Genomic DNA, 20837 nt, shown 5'->3' on the forward strand with positions numbered 1-20837 from the left:
AGGCTAGGGGCATTAGGTTAATAACTTAATTAGTCAGCTTAATAGATGACATTTCCTACAATAATATGAATTAATATTATATAATAATACGAATTGCAGGAAATCCCAGGCTTGACAGACATGAACGTACCGCGTCGTTTGGGACCGAAAAGGGCAAGCAAAATTCGCAAACTGTTTAATCTTTCGAAAAAGGATGATGTTCGACAGTTTGTAGTAAAACGACCGGTCCAGAAAGAAGGAAAAAAGGAGCGATTTAAGGCACCAAAAATTCAGCGTTTGATCACTCCTATTGTTCTTCAAGTACATCACTTTATAAAAATTCATCGAGATATTGATAGATATATATTTTGAAACTATACTAAAATTAAAATTAAATTAGATTATTTGCTTTTTAAGTTAAATAAAATATGAAAATATTTAAATTTAGATTCTTTTTTTTTACTCTAATATATTCTAAAACACTTATAAAAAATGCTTACAGAGAAAAAGACATAGGCTGGCGCTAAAGAAGAAGCGCTGTTTGGCTCGCAAAGAGCAAGCGGCGGAGTACGCGAAGTTGCTGGCGCAACGTCAGAAAGAAGCGAAGAACAGGCGTCAAGAAGAATTAAAACGAAGACGCAGCGCTTCTTTACGCGAATCCAAGTCTTCAACTCAAACGGCACCAGCCGCACAACAGTAAATCAGTTGAATCCTGAAATGTATTTACACGTCAATAAAACAAAATGTCAACTATCTATTAGTCTTTTCCTTTATCATATCAATTTTCAATCATCATTTTCTGCATAATAGTAAACATTAAATATGAATAAAAAAATAATAGAAACATGAATAATTTTTCTAACAAATTAATTTTCAATTATTAATTTTCAGTAATTTAACAAAATATTAAACTATTAAATATTTTATTAATGCATAGTGTTTGTGAACTAATGATACAATCAGAAAAGAGACGATTGTAATAAAAAGATTAATCAAAAATGTACAACAAAATTTTTTCATGTAAGGTTTGTTTTCGAGAAAATTGATTTAGAATATTCGTCGAGTATATGTGCAATTTACTATAGATCTATTTTTTATTTTTGCAAATTTGCATTAGTGCACAAAACTGCATTAAAAATTTTCTTACTTTCACTAAATACCAGACATGTAATTTGTATATAACTTTTAATGTAATTTTAAAATTTCCCAAGTGTACACCAGTTCAATTATAGAAAATAGGTCTCATGCCTCGACATAGCGGCTCTTCCTATAGATCGTTATTTTTATCTCCACTTATGTTTATTAATTACTGAATAATCCAGAATATACGGTAAAAACAAGATGTTCAAGATGTACAATAAATGTGTGTGTGTATGTGTATGTGTGTATGTGTGTGTGTGTTATTACCTTATAAATTATTAAAAATCTCTTACTGTCAATACATATAATTTCCTTCGAAATTCAATTTCTATGAACGTTTTTAAAATACTTCAAAAATAAATTACTTAAATTACTTAAATTACTTTATCAATTAAATCCGCCCACGGCAAATGTTATTTATATTTAAAGTTGATTTTTTCGAAAATATAGAATAAAATTTTTTCATACGAAAAATTTATTCTATGTTTTCGACTTATTTTTTCATGTAGAAATTAGAATCATTATCTTCTCAGTGATATCATCAGTTTACCAACAGCGTCCTTTAATAATAGCTTCTTTACAATATAAGTGAAAAAACGATAATTTTTTCCAAATATTCAATAAGTGTTTTTTTTAATGCGAAACGGTTTTATCCTACTTTTATCTTGCTTTCTGCCAATTGGTTGAACTCGATAAAGGACGATATATATATAGCGCATTGTATCGCGCGTGTGATCCAAACAATGTCCAACGTCCACGAAGCTTAACGTAATAAAACAAACGACAGTCTATCTTTGATCACCTTAAAACTAGGCGTCTCTGAACACTGAAGTCTAAATCCATTTATGTCAAATTACGAGATCACAGTGCATGATGTAATCATGAGTTGATTTTCGTCATTTCCAGAGCAGATTTATAACATTTTCCTTATGCTTCCTCAGAATACAGTAAATCCTGCCATAAGTATCAATGTACGGTCGTGAATCCTTCTATTTTAGGATCGAAACTTATATGTATAACCAGTGAATTTATAAACACGTATGTATATTCTTGTTTTCTTCTCTTTTTTTCTTTCTTTTTAAATAATCTGTTTATCAGTATCTTAATTTTTCGATAGTATCTATTTATTTAAGAAAAATTTTTCAGAAAATTGTACTGTCAATGTATATATATACATTGACAGTACAATTTTCTGAAAAATTTATATATATATATCATATGCATATAACACTCCATTAAAAATGTTTAAAGACAATTGATTTTTTGTGAATTCTGATAGATAAATCGAAATCTGTAAAAAATAAGTAAAATATAGTCCAACTTAATTCTCTATGATACATAACAACTGATTGTCAAAGTTTTCATAAATATGTTAGAATTTTTTAGATTTTTCTACAATTTGAAACAATATAAAAGTCTACACTGAAATTTGAAGATCCAGGTTATGAACATTGAAAATGTCCACAAGACGTTTTGACATTGTCTTTTAATAAAATAGAACACAGAGATCTATCTTACTAATTAAATCATAATGATATCATAGGACATTATAATGTTATTTGTCTTGAAAATGAATTTATAAGTGATAAATAAGGTCATGATGTTTTTATATTATTATGACTTTTCTGTGTTCTACTTAAACAAATATAAGATGTGTATAATTACATCTAATTATCATAGTTTTTTAATTACAATAATTTAAAATATAGATAAATATTACTAATGCACAACATGACATTTAAGTTATACTATTATATTCTCTTTTCACAGTTATGAAATATATATAAAGTCAATATGTACTTTTAGACTTTTTGAAAAGAAGAAAAAGAAAAAAACAAAATTTTTTGCGTCAAAACTGAAGCAATATCTAAAAATTTATTTCAATCTAAATATGTACAGAAAGAATAAAAAAGTGTGATTAGAAAGAATTTGAGATTATGACAATCTTTTTGTGCTACATTTAATTTCTTCTTCCAGATAGAAAAATGCCGAAACTCAAGATAGCCACAAGCAAAACGCACACTCGGCCGCACTTTGCCAGCCATACGCAATCTTCCTTGATGAAGACACGAACGCCAATGAAACTAAAGAAATTGTCATCGATAAAGAATGAAAATGAATCAAAGTCGCAAAAAAGCGTCGTTCCTAAATCGAAAGGAATCTACAAAAAACGAAGCAACATTACAAAGCAGAGCAAAAGCATGCAGATGCTGGTAATGATCCTCAAGCAAAAGGATCGTCGTTCGAACTTTTTTCTCCCTGGTGGTGAGCTTACAGAGACAACCTGTCAGTTGGAAAATTCGTTAATTTCGCTTCAGGGCAATTTGATCAAAGATGTATCTTACAATCTCAAAAATTGCACTGCCAGTCCAGCTAAATTAGCGACTCTTCGTAACAAACGGACAAAAGTCATGAATGAGTTTGGATCCTTTGTTGAAAATTTACATGATTCTTCTCAGGATGGAATGAATTGTGCAAGAAGAGATAATTCGGACGACACCCATGACGTTTCTGAAGCTCGTACAGTCATAGATGTTACATGTAAACTTCAGTTACATTTGAGCGACGAAGAGGAGCCCACAGAGTTGTGTAGTAAAATTGAAGACCTCCATCGCAAGACCGAATGTGAAAAAAAACCTGGCAACTTTTCAAACAAAGATTGCACCGAAATACAAGTACATCCGCAAGGTGTAAACATTCACAAACGCATGCAAAAAACTTGGATTTTAACAAAAACCAGGACCCAAAATGAGCACGTTAACGTTGATCGCACTTATACTGATTTACAAAAGTCCGAAACTACGCAACACGTTGATACAGTTGTGAATAGCGATGCGATTATCCGGAAGAGGGAGGGTGCTCCTAAAAAAAATCTCGCTTTTAATCAGCGAGCCTGGAAACCAGCTGGCATTCCGAAAAATTTTACGAAAAGCACAACGTCTTTGCAACCGATGACGCAGAAGTCATCTCAATCAACCGAAAAATCCAGTACCTCGACGAAGAGCAAACATTTGTCAACTGAATGCATCGAGTAATATATCTTTTTTAGTATTTTCTGTTTACATATAGAACATTAGGATGAAGTGATACAACTGAACTGATAAAATTTGAATCCAATTTTCAAAGTTCAAGTTTGATTTTTTCCTGTTTGATATCCTTTAGTGTTCTCCATATAATGACAGGATTATCAAATTTGAACCTCGAAAATTGAATTCAAATTGTTTATTTTATTCAGAATTATACTTCGAAATTGTACCACTTTACTCTATATAAAATTTATCATCCTATATACATATATTTACTTTTGAAGCTAACAAACTTTTCTAGGGATACTTTGTAGTTATACACTTTATAAATATCTTACAATAATAATAATATTATACAAATGAAAAGAGTAAATACATAAAAATTTTAAAAAAATATGTAAAGTATTAATTATTAAAAAGAAGTTATTCTGGATACTTTTATATTTATTTCTAAATTTTTATATTTTTAATCTTCCCATTCTGTGTAATATTATTATTAGATACTTTTAAAATGCCTCATTTGAATTAAAATAATTGTAATATGTTAAGAAATTTACAAATGTGTATAACATATAAAATTAAATAGGGATCAAATATGATAATACTGTGAACAATTTTATATTCTATGCCTTATGTATTTATAATTTTAGATCCTTCAATAGTGAGTCTACGAGCACATCGAAAAATCAATCCAAGATGTTAATGAAAGAAAATAGAGACCCTCACGCGAATCGCGTGACAAAAATGTTCGATCATCTCGCGTAAGAGACGTTTGTCTTTCACGTATTTAACATCAGATATTGAGATAATGACATTTGTATATATAACGATTTTATTACAGAGAAATGAAACAGCGGCAAAGGCTGCAAAGCGGAGGGATGTTGTCAAAGAAGAAACGATCGAGGACCAAAATTCCCTCAAAAGTTTTAGATAGATGCGATGACACAAAGCTGACCTTAGCAAAATCGAAATCGCGCCATTGTCAAACGCGGACGATCATACCGGACGAATCCTCAAATAACTTCGAACAGCATCGTACTAAATCCACCCTGACTTACAGCAAATCGAGAACTTCTGAAGTAATCCACACATTGAGAAAGATTATTGATAGCGTAAGAGAAAACTACGCGGAGGAAAATGTTAAGAAAAATGATGACATCGATTACGAGAAAAATGATAGTAACAAGATCCAAATGTCGCCAAATACTTTGCAAAATGACGAACTACATTCTGCAAAAGATATAAACTTGGATGAAACAGATAGATCTCGGAAATCGATAAGCACGCAGGTGAAATTAGATTCTCCTTCGCATCACGAAATTGATACTGAAAAGGATCAAGATCTGATGGAAATTCTAAATTTAACTCGAATTGTTGCAACACAAACATTGCCAAGTTATATTAGAAATGTAGTTGATGTTGGATGCAACACTCCTGCTATTATATGTAACGATGTAGAAGTTTCCTGCGATCTGATAGGTTCCACAGATTTGACAGAAATTGAATCAACCATGATTGAAGATAAATTGACGTCAAATGTTCATACGGAGTCTTCGTCTATTAAATATATTAAAGTCAATATTGAAAATAAAGATATTTACGAAAACAAGGAACTTCTGCTTAGTGAATGCAAGGAGACATTAAATATGGGATTAGAAAATTGTGATAGCATAGAGATTCCAGCAAACATGATAAATGATACTGCTAGAGAAATAGAAAAATTTATGCGTGAAGAAGTGTATCGAATTTTTTTTAAATCATTTACAAATTCTGACGATAAAACGAACATTGACATCGATGAAAAACAAGAATATGCAAAATGTTCCAGCAATCACAATATAGATAGTACTTCAATAAATCTGTTTTCAGAAAAGTCTCAATCATCCATCTGCAATTACGATACATCCTGCTCTTCTGCGGACACCGTGGAATATCTCGAAAATAATATCCAGCAAGATGTGTTCATGTCAGAGTCGAAAATGGAACTAGCGAGCGATGTAATCGCAACTTTTGAGCTGGCAGCAAACCGTGCGCGCAATCTTCACGAAGCAGTTATTATATATCACAAAAATTTAATGTCAAAAGAATCTGGGAAGCGAAATGAAGAGATGGTTGAAGATTATGAAATGTCAGAGTTCCGCGATGAGCAAAATTGTTTCGAGGGATATACTTCTTTTATAAGTCGCGAAAATGAAAATAAGATAAGATCCGAATGCGATGCGATATGTCACTTCGCAAATAATGAATATTTTGGCGGATTTTCAACTTGTTCGTCGCGTGGCAGTAGTTCCGATCGAACATGTGGAACTAAATTCCTGAGATCATCGAAAGATAGGGATTATATTGGGATGGAACGAGAAGAAGAAAATGCTATTTTTTCAGGAAACGAGCAAGCAATAGCGAGATCGATCTTAAACAAACGCTCCAATCTTGAAAATGTCAAATCGATGATGCAACTGGTGCATCGCACTCAAGAGGATTATGCGCTCGAACTGTTAGAATCAGATAAAAGTGATGAAAGTTTTGAAATGGAACAACTAAAAAATGATAAAATTTTAGCACTTCCCGCGGCAACTAAAAAAACTTCTTTTATATCGCGCGAGTATCTGCTTTCTTTTTTTTATTGTATTGTTTATTCTGTAGTGTTTTGGTATTTGCAGTATTCATTCCGATGCGACTCGACGAAATAATCTTTCTGTAATTTTCGTTACATATTCAAACTCAGGGATAACATAATTGATTTCATTGATGTTCGTTTAAGTGATTATGTTCTTTTTGGTTTCAATAAATATATTCTTTGTACATGTTAAAATTTATTTTGTTGTATTTATTATATATATTATTATTATATTCATTTTATACATTTTACATTATATAAAAATATAAACTTATGAACACTAAGAAAAAAGTGCATGTAGAAAAGTTTTTGTCTTAAAGTCGCAAAGAAATTTTGTAAAAGATTCTGTAACAATAAAGGATTTTTGTAATATTGAACGAAAAAGAAGGTTAAATATTATTTCAGCACACTATTTTGACAACATATTCTGTGCATTAGAAATGCTTATTTCACATTAGTTACATTACATTACATTTTCATTGAAATTAAACTAAATCCGTAGCTCATTATTATATATACTATTAAAATATTAATACTACAAATAATTGAAAAAAATAATTAAAATTGATCAATACAAATTGTTTACGAGAGACAACAAAAATCATTGCATTATTCGATAAAATATCCAGATAAAATCAAAATATTTCGTTATCGCGCTATCAAATGATTCAGCCAAATGCATCTGACATTCTTAGCATAATTGATATGAATTTAAGGTCCAAATGAATTCGAATCGTCATGTAACCATTCATTCGGCCTCAAGGACGTCGACGGTTGCACAACCAGTGATGTCGACCAATTCATTTGAAACGAAAGTGGCGATTATCTTCTGCTCTCCAGGCTTTTGCGGCACGAGCTGATGCTCCACGTAAACATTCTCCTCGGGTCCTACGTCCCTGAAGGTTAAAGTCTTGTTCCTGGAGAGACCGGGCCCAGCATAGTTGAATTTGCAATTGGTCAATGTTTTCTTCACAGGATTCTTAAAGCTTAATGTGATGGTCGATGGTTGTCCAACTACTGGTTCACCTTCGATCTATAACATCAAAAATAGCTCAAAGATCGTTTTCTTAGTAAGAAAGAAATCTTTAGATATTTGTATGTGTAAAAACTGCATAAATGATCAACTAAAAAGATAATGATATTGTATATCTACATATAATCATCTGTTCTGAACTTTATATAAGTATCTATTGCTGAATTTAATTAATCTGCATCATATTAAGAAATTCGTAGATTAGAGATTTTAACAATTGTATATAAAAAGAAACATCACGAAACGTGTGTAAAAAAAATTACAGAAATTCAGAGTAAAAATCATTAGCTGATAAATTTCAAATAATTCGATATTTAAAAATTTAAGAAACTTGTATTAAAAATATATATGATAAATATAATATTCAAAAAGTATTTATTAAAGAAATGTATTTAATACAATATATTTAAATAATTAATTACATTAATTCCTTTTAAACATGTATGATGTTAAACCAGCGAAGAGATATCTAAATATATTTTCAAGAAAATTGTAGCTTGTTTTTCTTATACCTTAACATCGATATTCGGTTTTAAAACTTGAAAATCATCCTCGTCTGCCCAAGTTTGCCGAGTTTCCTTGACCGTGGCGATGCAATATAGCTTCATAATACAATACTCCACAAGCTTGTCCAGATAATCGTTTAATGTCACGGTGAGCCTTAATTGTTCCGCTATAATGAATTGAAATGAAAATGATAAATTACATATTACAAACGGCGTAGTTTATTTGAGATAATTAGCGCAAAGACGTTAATCAAATAACAACGCAATAAAAAGTTACACGGTTTTTTACTTATTCACTGATTATCCAATAAATTATCATTATCTAAGAATTCCAGAGACAAAATCAAGCCGATTAGCTAAAGCAATCATCAATGATTGAAGCATTAGCATTTAATACTGCGAAAATTAAACGCGTTAAATAATGTAAATTTAATATTTTACATGCCAAATTTATCGATTTCAATATTAAATTATATTTATAAATCTCAAATTTTCTTATAAATTAAAATTCCATTAAAGTATTCGAGATTCATTCGGTTTTGCTTAAACTCATCATAATTCTTTGATTATTAATTGCTATTCAAGAATTATCAACGCTTTAACAAACTACCGTTTTTATTTATCTACTTGTCATGTTAATTTCATTCCTGTAGCTTAATCGACTTTTGCCGCGAGCGTTTTGAAGAAAAAAAAAAAATAAGAATCTTTTTCTTACTGGCATTTGGTTGAAGCACGAAGTCGCCGGATGCTCTCTTCACCAGGTTCGCCTTAACTCCAGTGTAGTAAACGCTACCGGCTGACAAGATAGCCTGAATAGTGCGCGTCTCGTCGGACTTGTTCTTAATATTCACGGTGACAGCGAACGGCTCGCCGATGTTAACGCGTTCGAGCTCGACAAGATCGAATTCGACGTCCTCTTTACCTGGCGATGGCAGTGAATAGAATCTCTTTGCCATCTCGGTACTGCGGACCGCTCTATATAGAGTCAGTCTCTCGACCTCGGTGCCTAGAAGTCAGTTAAATTGAGTTTGCAATCAGCTAATCAAGAAGAGGATGAAAAAACATGGAATATCTTGATAATTAATATAACGTGGATTATTAATTAATACTGTAAATATTAGAAATGCGATCCAAATTTCACTGAAAATTTTCAAATATAAAACAAACAAGAACTTTTGGAAATAAAATTATAAAATTAAATTTAAAATAGAGCTAATTAATAAGAGTCTAGCACGGGCGACAGTGCGTTATATTGTATAAAATAATAATATCGATACGTAAAAACAAATTGAACGTTTCGGCTTGAATTTGGGTCATTTTTAGCAATAGAGTACAGTAGTACAAACTCAAAAGTTCAAGAGTTTGAATTCAGATCAAGAATGTCAGCGAAATGTGAGATAAAATTTCTATCATTTAAATCATATATTTTTGTTTGTAATACATATTTTGTTATTGGAGATAGCTTAAATTTTTAAGAGTCAAAATATTTAATTCATTTTTATTAATTTATTATTTTATACAATATAACTAAGAAATTATTACTCGATCTTATTAGCCTTGTTTTTAATTTAATTTTTACATACGTTTATTATTGCATAATAGAATCTGGATGATCAGAATAAAAGTAATTTGTTTGCATCGCTTACCTTCTTTGGCTTTATAAAGTGACGTTATATCCTGTCTATCCTTATCTCCATTAGGATCAAAGATCCATGGCGCCTTCGTTAAAATCATACGGCCGATACTGTGAAGATAAATTCGAAGATAAATTATTATTTGACTTTCAATATACGCGAAACGTACCGAAATGACTTTTTATTATTCAGGATCAGCAATTGTTTTATAGGAAGAAAAGAAATATGCAATGACACGATAATTAATACAACAACATAGATTATTAATTAATTCTGTAAATAATAAAGAAAGGATAACGTAGAAAAATAAAAGTGGTTTTTATCACTGGAAACTCCTATGACGAGATAGACATGAGAAACAATAATGTGCGGAATAATAGATAATCTATTACAATTTATCGTTGTAACTAATCGACCGTCGAGTCTATCATATATTGCGCTTTGCATTATCTATTTACCGTAGAAATGCCTCGCGGAAATTATGCAAATCGCAATACATCGTACACAGTAATTAATGTCTTACGATGCATCGAAGGACAATGTAATCGAGAGTTGTAGGATCAGCAAATAGCGCAAGGTTTGCGTTTCCGCTTTCGTCACTACACACCCATCATTTACGATGTTTTTTATGTATTTCACGCATCACAGCTTGTCATAGCTATTTCCGTCCGCAACGAATTTGCGGTGATCAGCAAACGCGTTATCGGCGAATGAAATCATCACAAAAGAATATCGGATGAAACATAGAGAGATATTCTTTGGGACAATCGAGGGACGTTAATTATTTTATGAGTATTTCCAAGAGTGTTGATTAAATAATCGCTTCTCTCGGTAATACTCAGCAATCAGAAGTTTAATAGAACAGAATTCGAAAATAAAAATTTGCAATTTGAATTGGAATAAAATATAATATTATTATATTTTAGTAAATGATATGATTTTCAATGTATTATATTTTATAATACTATATTTTTAACAATATTAACAAAAAATTTATACCGTTCGGTTCGCGATTTTCCTTTTTTTTTACTTCATATAGAATTCAATTTCTGATATAATATAATTTTATATACATTACATAAATTATATAATTATATATGATTTTATATAATTTTATATAAATTAAAATTATATAAAATTGTGACATAAACAATTTTTTGCAACGCAGTTGAAAAAAAATCTACTGGACCCGTGAAATATCGATTGAGGCTAAAGATACGATAATTTGAAATTTTTCTTCAAGGAGTATGACAAAAGCGTACCTCCAACAAAGGACCAAACTACTGCTTATACTCACTGGTACTTGTTGCAATCAATCTTGGAATATCCCAAATCACTCTCCGGATCTTCCTTCCATCTCATCAGATCCGCGTTCACGGATGCCACCATGAAGGTCACGTCATAGTTGTAACCAACGGCACCTTCCTTGATAGCCTCCACCGACGCCGGACCGCACTGATAAAAGTTTTCCGACTGCTCCTGAGGAGTGGCATCGATGGCCTGCCAGCCACCGTAACCTTTGGGAAGATCCGGTCTCGCCATCCACACGTCGTTCCATACATGATAATTCCAGATGGAGTCCTCGCCCATAGGATTGTTCGGATCGTACTCGAGTTCCTCGTTATTTAGATCGTAGTAACGATCCACTGATAGCGAGGCATTAGCGTCATGGGCTGATACCAGATTGGACACCACTCTCGACGGAATTCCCAGAGCCCGACACACCGTGGTGACGACACCAGCGAAGACCCAACATTGACCGTATTTTACCTCATTACCAGTCTCCCAGAACTGCTCGAGAATGGGCACACTTCCGGTCCAAGCAGCCGGCGCGGTACCGTCACTATATTCGCCATCCCAGCGGCCGGTTAACACACCCTTATCGTCATTAGAATTTATCTAAAAACAATGGAAAAAAATTAATTTTACTTGATTCTGATTTAAAGATAATTTAAATAAAAAAAGAACTGAAGAATATAGCCGTTTCGAATTTTAAAATAAATTAAATGTTGCAATATTTTCATTCGTTTCTAATTATTTTCTCTAGAATGACATTATCTAATTTTGTGATATATCTTGAATAATATAATTAGTAATCATAACATTATATCATATTTTAATTACAAATGAAAATTAGATCGATAAGAATAAGTCAAAAGAAAGAATTCTATTTTCGAATTATGTTGACGAAGCAGATCTTGATGCCTAATAATATTCAAATGCAAACTTGTAACTATATTTTTTTCAGCTTTATAAACTGCGCATTGATTCAGTTTGTCAGACTTGAAATGCAAATATAAACTCTCTCTCTGAAGCTGGAAATAATATCACAAACATTGATCGTCAATTTAATAATGATGTTTATTGTAAGCATTTTAAAACTAAAAGAACTTATTGCGAAAAATATCATCTGTAGAACTATAGAATTAAAAAAAAGTATATTTTGAAATTTGAATATAAATATTATTAAACAAGATTCGCTTCGATAGAAAAATAGGAGTCTTTCTCTTGTTTGATCGAATCATTTCAGTTGTTAGACTACTTGTAACTAATTCTATTTATTTCTAAATATTATTGTCAATCCTAAAATATTGGAAAAGATATCTTACGATTCTTGAGATTGCCCGAACCATTTTGACCGGATCACCCCTAGAAATCGCCTTGATACCGGATCTCTCGAGCAACAATTGACAAGCTGGTAACACACACGCGTCGAACTGCCCAAAGACCCATTCTCTACCACGAGAACTACCCCATGGACCTACCCATATCTTCCCAACGTCATTCAGAATGTACTCGTCGAGCAGCTGATCATCCTCCAAGTATACCAAATCCTCTGCATATTTAACGTTTAATCATATTTCTTTAACATTTTATAATTATTTTAAAATAAGAACAATCATAACTCATTTAATAAAAGTATTTGCGAAGAAATATTTGTATAAACCAACACGAACATTTTGCGTGCCTGCGTACCTTTTAACCACGGATTGAAGAGCAAGTAGATATCTTTATCATAACTGTAAGTATTCGGCGCTTTCTTTCTGCCAAGAGTAGTAGTCTCCACGTTCAATTGCCATACTCCGACTGGACTGTCGATCGGACTTCTGACCTCGACAGACAGATCCACTCCATGAACGCCGACCATGCGAACACCCCAAGCCTCCAGATCAGTCAAATAAGCTTCCCTGTTGGTGATCGTATTAACTCCTCTGGTGCCCCGCAGCACGTTGGGGTTCGGGCCGAAACTGAAGAGTAATCGAACAATGTCGGTTTCATCCACGTACTCGCGATTGAATCTCAGAGCCATGTGGAAGGTTTGTCCTCGTCGAAGGACGGGAATCGCCGGATCCTGATGGACGATCTCGAAGTTGAAAGTGTGATGGGTTTCGGCATTCTCCTTCTCGTACAAGTACACTGCTTCAATTTCCAACGGCTCCTCTGACATCTAAAGAGATCAATAAAGTAAATTAGAGAGAAAATAATCACACATTTACGAAATATAAAAGAGATTATATTTAACTTGTCAAATTAATTTATTAAAATATCCCGCATTAATTAGAAAATTGAATTTGGTGAAATGTATTAATTTTAATATAATGCGCAGTTTACAATATAATGAATAATAGATATTATAGACAATTACTCAATAATGGATAGTTTTTTAGTTATGATGGATTAAAGATGTTCTATAAGCATTAATGTTATATCTTTGATACAGCCATAGCTTAAAAAAATGTCCATTATTAAATCTTATGTTTTTTGTTTATCACATTTTGTTCATTATAAATCACTGAAAGAATCACGTCTCACAGTTGCATGATGAAATCATGTAATTAAAACATGTAAATCACGTAACGAATTGTTCCAAATCAGTACGTAATTTGAAAAATCACATGACGATTTTTCTTCTATTTCCATCATTCAATTCTTTAAAATTCTATAACTATAAAATCACATGATGGATGAAATTATTTTTAATATTATGTGATTTTTCAAATTACGCGATTTTAAAAAACCACGTACTAATTTGGAACAATTCGTTACGTGACTTACATGTTTTAATTACTTCATGTAACGTTGTGACATGATTTTTTTCAGTAGGGCTATATTATATATGAAAATTATATATATTATAACTCGTTTTACCGGATTATTTTCTTAAGACAGAATGTTCTAAAAATTTTGAGAAATAATTTTTCTTATAAAAACTTTAATTCTCTTACATTTTTTGTGAATCAATATATAATATCATAATTAATCTAAAATTTAATAATATCTGTAAGATACAAAATTTCGTGTGTTATATATGCTAAGGGAGAGATAATTTTTTTGGAAAGTTAACAGTCATGTTAAAAATATTAGTTTCATATGGAAGTAAAAGTAAAATTCGATGCATCAATCGTAATTCTGCAATCTCATTCCTGGGTATTGCTACAGAGTGGCAAGACGTGTTCTCATTGTCTGGTCGATGAGTGGTCAGTATTCGTCATTGATTCACGCGGAGACATTGCGTAAAAGTTCGGTAAAAATTCCAAACGCGTAATCCGCGTAATCGTGTCCCGTAAAGGGGCGATCGATCTATCGGCGATGTCAAACGACCTCGATCGCTGATTCACTCGATGCGATCTCAGCACAGGTGAAATGCGGGATTCCACCTGTGTAAGATCGCGATACTATGCTGCAACTCAACCATTCGGTGAATTACTGTGAAAACCACTCAAATATTTTTATATCGGTTATAGAAATGAAACCGGTATTTCGAGACGATCCCCCTCATTTGAATAAGCCGTGTTATGCAAGCCACGCGCTTCTTCATATTGTTTTGAAAGCGAGTTGTATTCTGTGATATTATAATCGAAAAAAGCTTCGTTCTTATGAATAAATCTCAACTTGATAATTTACAGCGATATCGCCATGTTGCTATAAATAAAACAGGATCCGTAGATAAGCAGCAAGATTTAAAACACGCATATTATATGAAATACGAATAATATTCAGAAGAAAGAGATCAAGAAAACTAAATCCCTTGTTGGTAGAAAGCGAATAAAAATTTTAATAATTTAAATAATTAAATTTAGCACAAAAGTATTAATTTAAAACATACAATAAATAATACAATTATCTTACATATATTAATTATAGAAATATATATTCATTAATAAAATATATAATTAAACAGATATATGATTTTTTATGCATTAAAAAAGTTTAAGTCAATATTAAATAATTTCATTAAATATTTATACAAATTAATTTCGCGCGATATAATAATATTAAAATTTAATTCACCAAATTTGAAAGAATTTTATTGAACGTAAATACTTGCTATCTTTTAATGTTGTGACAATAATTAATTTCATAGTATATGTATACTTTCCAAATTTTATCATTAAAAAATCCGCATTGATATTCCTCCGTATCTAATTTTTAATTAATTTTATTGAATAAAAGCAATAAATTTGAACTTACCTTGTACGGCTTTGTTGAAAATCAACGGTGAAACAAACCACGAAACAGAACAACCACGAACGACAATAGATTCATAAGTTACACCGCAACTGACGTTCGTAAAAGCGTTCCTACCTCTTATATGAGATACAGCTTCCTATGAAGTAACCGCAAAATCCCCACTACGATAATCGCGTGTAGCATTTCGAATGAGTAAACGAGTCGATATAATCAAAATGCGCATTATATGAGACTCTATAAAACAAAACAATATAAATCGATTAATTTTACTGTTTAAATATTTGTTACAAATGTTGCCTGAAATAAAGTGATTTATTAAATATGACATTTGAGAGACAGAAGAGACTTCGGTTCAATTAAAGTTGCAAAAAGTATTTGTTAAAGAAAAGAATACGATGAACTTGGTGTTTTTATAACACAAAGCTTCTTTATATATATTTAAATAAATTGTACAATATTTATTTATATATATAATTATATTTAATTATTTTTAATGTATTTAATTATTTAAATACATTAAAAATAAAAAAGATATGTTTTTAACTAATACTTAAGAAACATTAAAAATCTGTATTATTTTTACAAAGATTTGTAAAAAGAAAATTAATATTAAATTTTCAAATTTAACATATAAATTAAAATTAAATTTATAAAAATTATTTAATCTTTACAAAACAAAAAACTTGCACTCTAGTGGTGCTAAAACGGTCATATTTTAAAACAAAGAATACAATAAAATAATGAATCATACAAAATTTTATTCAAAGGAAAGCTGACGATTTTTTTAAATAAAACCATGTCTTCTAAAGGTTAAATGTATTTTTTAATGTGACTCAATTCTTCGACTATTCTTTTAGTTTATATATTATTCACATCCAAAAAAAATATAGATAGATGTTTTATATTCTATGTTAAATATATAATGGAAATCGTCATTTTAAAAATAAACTTCAATAATACGCACAAAGCTAATTTAATGTTATTTATTTGAAATATGAAATTCCTAATTAGACAACCATATCTTATCAACTCACGATACAGCGGTAATTAACTCGATAAACCGCAAGCTCTCGTGGGTGGACGTTGCGGTCAGTTTGTAGATTAACCGCTGGCGATGGGAAATGCCTGCGTAGAAGGAAACGGAGTGGACCTGGGGGTGGGCTACTTATACGACTGAAATTGTTTTCACAAATTTATTTGCGTCCTGTGTATCGAGCTACACAAATTACGTAATAAATTATTGGTCTGTAGTTGTTTTTGGATTCCTTCCTGCCACACGATTCCTCGCGAGCGCGCAATAATTGCGAGATCCGTTAATATAATTGCGGGCACGAATCTCTTTCCCTTTCTGCGACCCCGCAATTTCATCGTTAACAAATATACCCGCCCATTGTGCACTTTGCGTATCGCGTGTAAAGGCCTCTCGCTCAATATTTTTCACACTCCAACTTTATAAAGGTAAAAAAAAACATAACTCTTTCCATCCTATTCTTCAATTCCCGTTTCGCAAAAGAAAAAATAAGATATATTTCATAAATATATTACAAACTTTTACACATACGAAAGAAAAAAATCATATCTAATTTCTATTTTATCTATTTTAATGTCTAACTAAAATTTAATTATTATTTTAACATCAGCTTTTTTAAAAGATATTTATAAACATATATTTTAAAAAGTAATTGTATACAAAAAAATTTAATAAATTGAAAAAATAGAAAATTATAAAAAATTTTGAGAATATAATATATTGCACATACAGTGTATAACAACACAACAGTGAACAATCTTTCCGTTTAGCAGCTCATCATAGATAACTACTCAGAATTTGAAAATTTTTATCTCAGCTATCCCATCAAACATATATTAAGACCTTTAATCGATATGTAAAGCACACAACTGACATCAATCTTACAGCACATTATACACATTCGTATATATATCCTTAAATAAACGGACCGTGTGTATTGAGCACCCATCTAAAAAGTCTAAAACATTACAGTAAGGCAAATAGCAATCATACATAAACAAGAACGAGGAATAGATACTATCGACTACGTAATACAATTAACTAACGCAACATCCGCTTCGAGTAATTTCCGGATCGGGGATTCATCGTCTTGTGCTCTGCATTTTTTTTCTCTCAATCATCATCTTTTACGCTTCGTCGCAGTCTATAGAAGTTGCGTCGTTTACGCGGAAAAAATGCCCTTTCTGCTGTCGATTTATACGATCATTGATTCTGCGATCATCCACAGAAAATTAACAAAGTCGCAAATAAAAAACATTTATATGCATTTTTTATAAAAATAAGAGATTATAGAAATAAATTAAAAGGAAATTACATGTCTGTCCCTTTAAATAAAAATCTGATTTATGTAAGTCTGTATAAAATTTTGCGGAATCTTTTAATTTAACAATCTTTTGCAGGAGAAACTTATATCTGTTATTAATATTAATATGCCAAATAATCTTTTATTAAATTTAGTTTAAAAAAATTATTCGTATTGGAGGAAACAATTATTATTGTCAAATAACTTTTGTCGAAAATTCAATTTTGTGTGGATAATTAAAAATCGATGACCGGATAACTTTGTAATGTCATTTCGTTGGGTGAAACGAATCTCAATATGGTTTGGCATAACTTTCCTCTAGGTAACAAGTTTTTTTAACATTGACTCCCTAATGTGGCGGAAAAGCTGGCGGCAAGCGCACGACAATCGACAGGAACAAGCATGTCTTCGTTAAGGGTATTTCAATTTTTTACCAAATTTGGCACAGGACTTGGCTGTCGCGTTTATTGGCTACGATCTTCGCAATATGTCTCGATTTTTTTCTCCTAATTTCTTTCACAACCAATCGCCGTTAATTTCCGACATGAGATTGCTTCCTCGGATTAAATTTATCGCTACGTAAAAATAAATTAATAAAATGAATGCTCTAAGAATTTTATTTTCTTTCTTCTTGTTTGTTGGATATAAAACATTCAAATGCATTATGCTACTTGTTCATCAAAATCAAAACTTGATAAACGATCTTTAAATTAATATTCATTCTTTTTACTTCTGTTTATTAAGTCTTGAATAATGTCCCGAAAAAATATTCTTATTTAATTATCTGTGCTCGAAAAGAAGCAATCTCGCCCAGCAATACGTCCGCGATAACTGGATGAATTAAAAATAGTCAACAGATTTATTTCCCGAAATTCCAATTTCAATTTCGCGGAATATATTACTGTTCGCTCATCTCAATCCTCCCTTTTTTGCATAGATGACTCCTTTATTCTTCCTAGACATCGGAAACGACTAATCCATAATCTACTTTATTACCCGGATGACAAAACATCTCAAAATTGATATCTCCGTGTATGCGATGTGGATCGAAAGATCATATTTATAAATTCCAAGGGTTCACCATATTATATGACAATGTACAACAGATCGAGTTCAAATCCCATTTAAAGGTCTGCTTCTGGTGCGTGTGCTCGCATTTACTAGATGCATGTATCAGAATGCTTCCGCCTCTTAACGAGTCGTTAGTAACGACACGTGTCGGTCGATACGTTTCTATTTACGGTCAAACTTATCTCGCGTACATTCTCACGTCGACGAAATGTTCGTCGCACTCGAAGTCGAGTCGTGTATTCGAATCCGGATACGCGAAAGATATACTGCTTGCCCCATCCCATGTTTTCACAATTTTTTCGAGAGGAATAATCAGAAGAAAATAAACAAGTTATCAGTTCGATCGCGTTCGATCGTTATCTCGCCTCGTTATCTGCGCGGGTACAATAACGTATTCAACGTAGTCAATAGATAATAGAAATGTAACAATAATGGTAATGTCCAGTAAAAGATCGAAACTTAAAGTAATACCGTAATACCGTTTGTATATCCCATCAGTATAATTAATTATTAAACAATATACCGATATAGAAAACAACATTTAAGGGATTATCCTTTCTTCTTTCTTTCTCTCTTTACATTCTTATAAATATAGCTAATTAATATAACAGCACTTCTCTTAGATTCCATATTGAGCTCGAAGGAGAACGATCGCGCTTACAAATTGCTTTTTTTCCCCCTTTTTTCCAAAGTTAACAAAAATCATACAAAACGATCAAAAACGATCTCCTCACAGCACCGTACATATCGTACAAATCGCATTTCTCGTATTTTCTTTTTTGTTTTTTTTTTTTTCTTAAAGATAACATTCTTTTCTTTATTTTACGGAAACAAAGATTTGCGCAGTAAAGAATTAAACGCGATCGTGCTTCTGAGAGCACGCATTCACGATCCTATTATCACAGTCAACCTCCATCCTCTCTCGTCTCCCATTATAATCGCAAATGTAATAACGCCATTTTTTTTCTTTAAACATTCATCGTTCCGAAAAGTACAATTATTACGGAATTTATTTGAATATTGCCCGTTTCTGTACGTATCAATATAGATTGACTTTAATCTCGGTTTAATTTACTTTTTATCCCTCTCCAGTTCTGAGAAAAAAATAAAGAATAAATTAAACCGAGATTAGAGTTAATCTACATCAATGGAAATGAACATAAATGAAATATTTCGCGAGCATTTTCGCGCACGAACCATTCGTCTCAAAAATGCGGCAAGTATTAAGCTTCGAAAAAACGTCACAAACTTAATTCATTTATGCTGGAATTAATTATTCCTCTACCTGTAATTTAATCAAATCAATATATGGCAAGGAACTTCAATATAACGATTTTTTTATTAATACAATTTACAAAATTCGCTAAATTAAAAATAATAAAAAAAAATAACTTTCTTCACTTTTGGTATAAAAACATTTTTCGAATAAATAATTACAAAAATTACAAATATTTAATCGTAAATAACGTCACGTCTAATGCTTTAATTAAGTCTAATGCTTTATATCAAATAAATTATTAACAATTAAATCAAGTCAATTAAGCATAAATGAGTTAAGACACAAATCGATGCCCTTATATATTTCAAGATTCTCAAAATTTTGACAAACTTTCAAAATTGAGTCACTTTCGATACAAACGATTCGCGTGATCAAATCCAGAAGATATATACCGTCATTTACTTCCAGAACCAATCATATCATAGGAATAGTCACGCACAAGAGAATTCGATTTCTCTCTCTCTCTCTCTCTCTCTCTCTCTCTCTCTTTCCTCTTTTTCTTCCTTTCTTTTGTAAATATCTCCAAGTTCATCCGAGCTGCGCAATTTAACCCTTTCAGTACCAAACTAAATGTAGGGACGTTAGCACCTTTCACGTACACTGTTAGAAATATTTTTAAATTTCATTAACTTTTAAGTTACACTTTTAAGTTAATTTGAACTTAATTTCAAGACATTACATTAAATTTAATGTATTCATACCTAAAAAGTGTATTTGTGTACATATAATATATATATATATATATAT

The 20837-nt window shown here is 31.3% G+C and overlaps 3 protein-coding genes across 4 annotated transcripts in view; 2 read left to right on the forward strand and 1 right to left on the reverse strand.

The window, feature by feature from the left end:
* Positions 1 to 734, forward strand: part of LOC108746744 (40S ribosomal protein S6) — a 3146-nt gene extending 2412 nt beyond the window's left edge. Inside the window, exons 4-5 of the mRNA XM_018483681.1 lie at positions 100 to 300; positions 482 to 734. Of these exons, the coding sequence (XP_018339183.1) occupies positions 100 to 300; positions 482 to 679 (399 nt within the window). The 3' untranslated portion in view covers positions 680 to 734. The remainder of the gene's footprint in view (positions 1 to 99; positions 301 to 481) is intronic.
* A 1193-nt stretch (positions 735 to 1927) lies between these two features.
* On the forward strand, positions 1928 to 6873 carry LOC108746764. Of its 2 annotated transcripts, none has more exons than XM_018483708.1 (4): positions 1928 to 2157; positions 3097 to 4150; positions 4796 to 4906; positions 4987 to 6873. In XM_018483708.1, the coding sequence occupies exons 2-4, from the start codon at positions 3105 to 3107 to the stop codon at positions 6833 to 6835; spliced, it is 3006 nt and encodes a 1001-aa protein (XP_018339210.1). In that variant the 5' UTR covers positions 1928 to 2157; positions 3097 to 3104; the 3' UTR covers positions 6836 to 6873. The 2 variants fall into 2 exon arrangements, with proteins under 2 accessions (XP_018339210.1, XP_018339211.1); XM_018483709.1 differs by lacking the exon at positions 1928 to 2157 and having other exon boundaries at positions 3304 to 3384; positions 3579 to 4150.
* Positions 6874 to 7362: 489 nt separating this feature from the next.
* Positions 7363 to 15491, reverse strand: LOC108746743 (hemocyte protein-glutamine gamma-glutamyltransferase-like). The gene is made up of 8 exons (XM_018483678.1): positions 15408 to 15491; positions 12912 to 13383; positions 12545 to 12771; positions 11233 to 11834; positions 9948 to 10045; positions 9017 to 9307; positions 8308 to 8468; positions 7363 to 7795 (listed from the first exon to the last, which is right to left on the reverse strand). The coding sequence occupies exons 2-8, from the start codon at positions 13381 to 13383 to the stop codon at positions 7511 to 7513; spliced, it is 2136 nt and encodes a 711-aa protein (XP_018339180.1). The 5' UTR covers positions 15408 to 15491; the 3' UTR covers positions 7363 to 7510.
* Between the last annotated feature and the right edge of the window lie 5346 nt (positions 15492 to 20837).

Source organism: Trachymyrmex septentrionalis, unplaced genomic scaffold (genome assembly GCF_001594115.1).
Source record: "Trachymyrmex septentrionalis isolate Tsep2-gDNA-1 unplaced genomic scaffold, Tsep1.0 scaffold19, whole genome shotgun sequence".
Classification (NCBI taxonomy): domain Eukaryota; kingdom Metazoa; phylum Arthropoda; class Insecta; order Hymenoptera; family Formicidae; genus Trachymyrmex; species Trachymyrmex septentrionalis.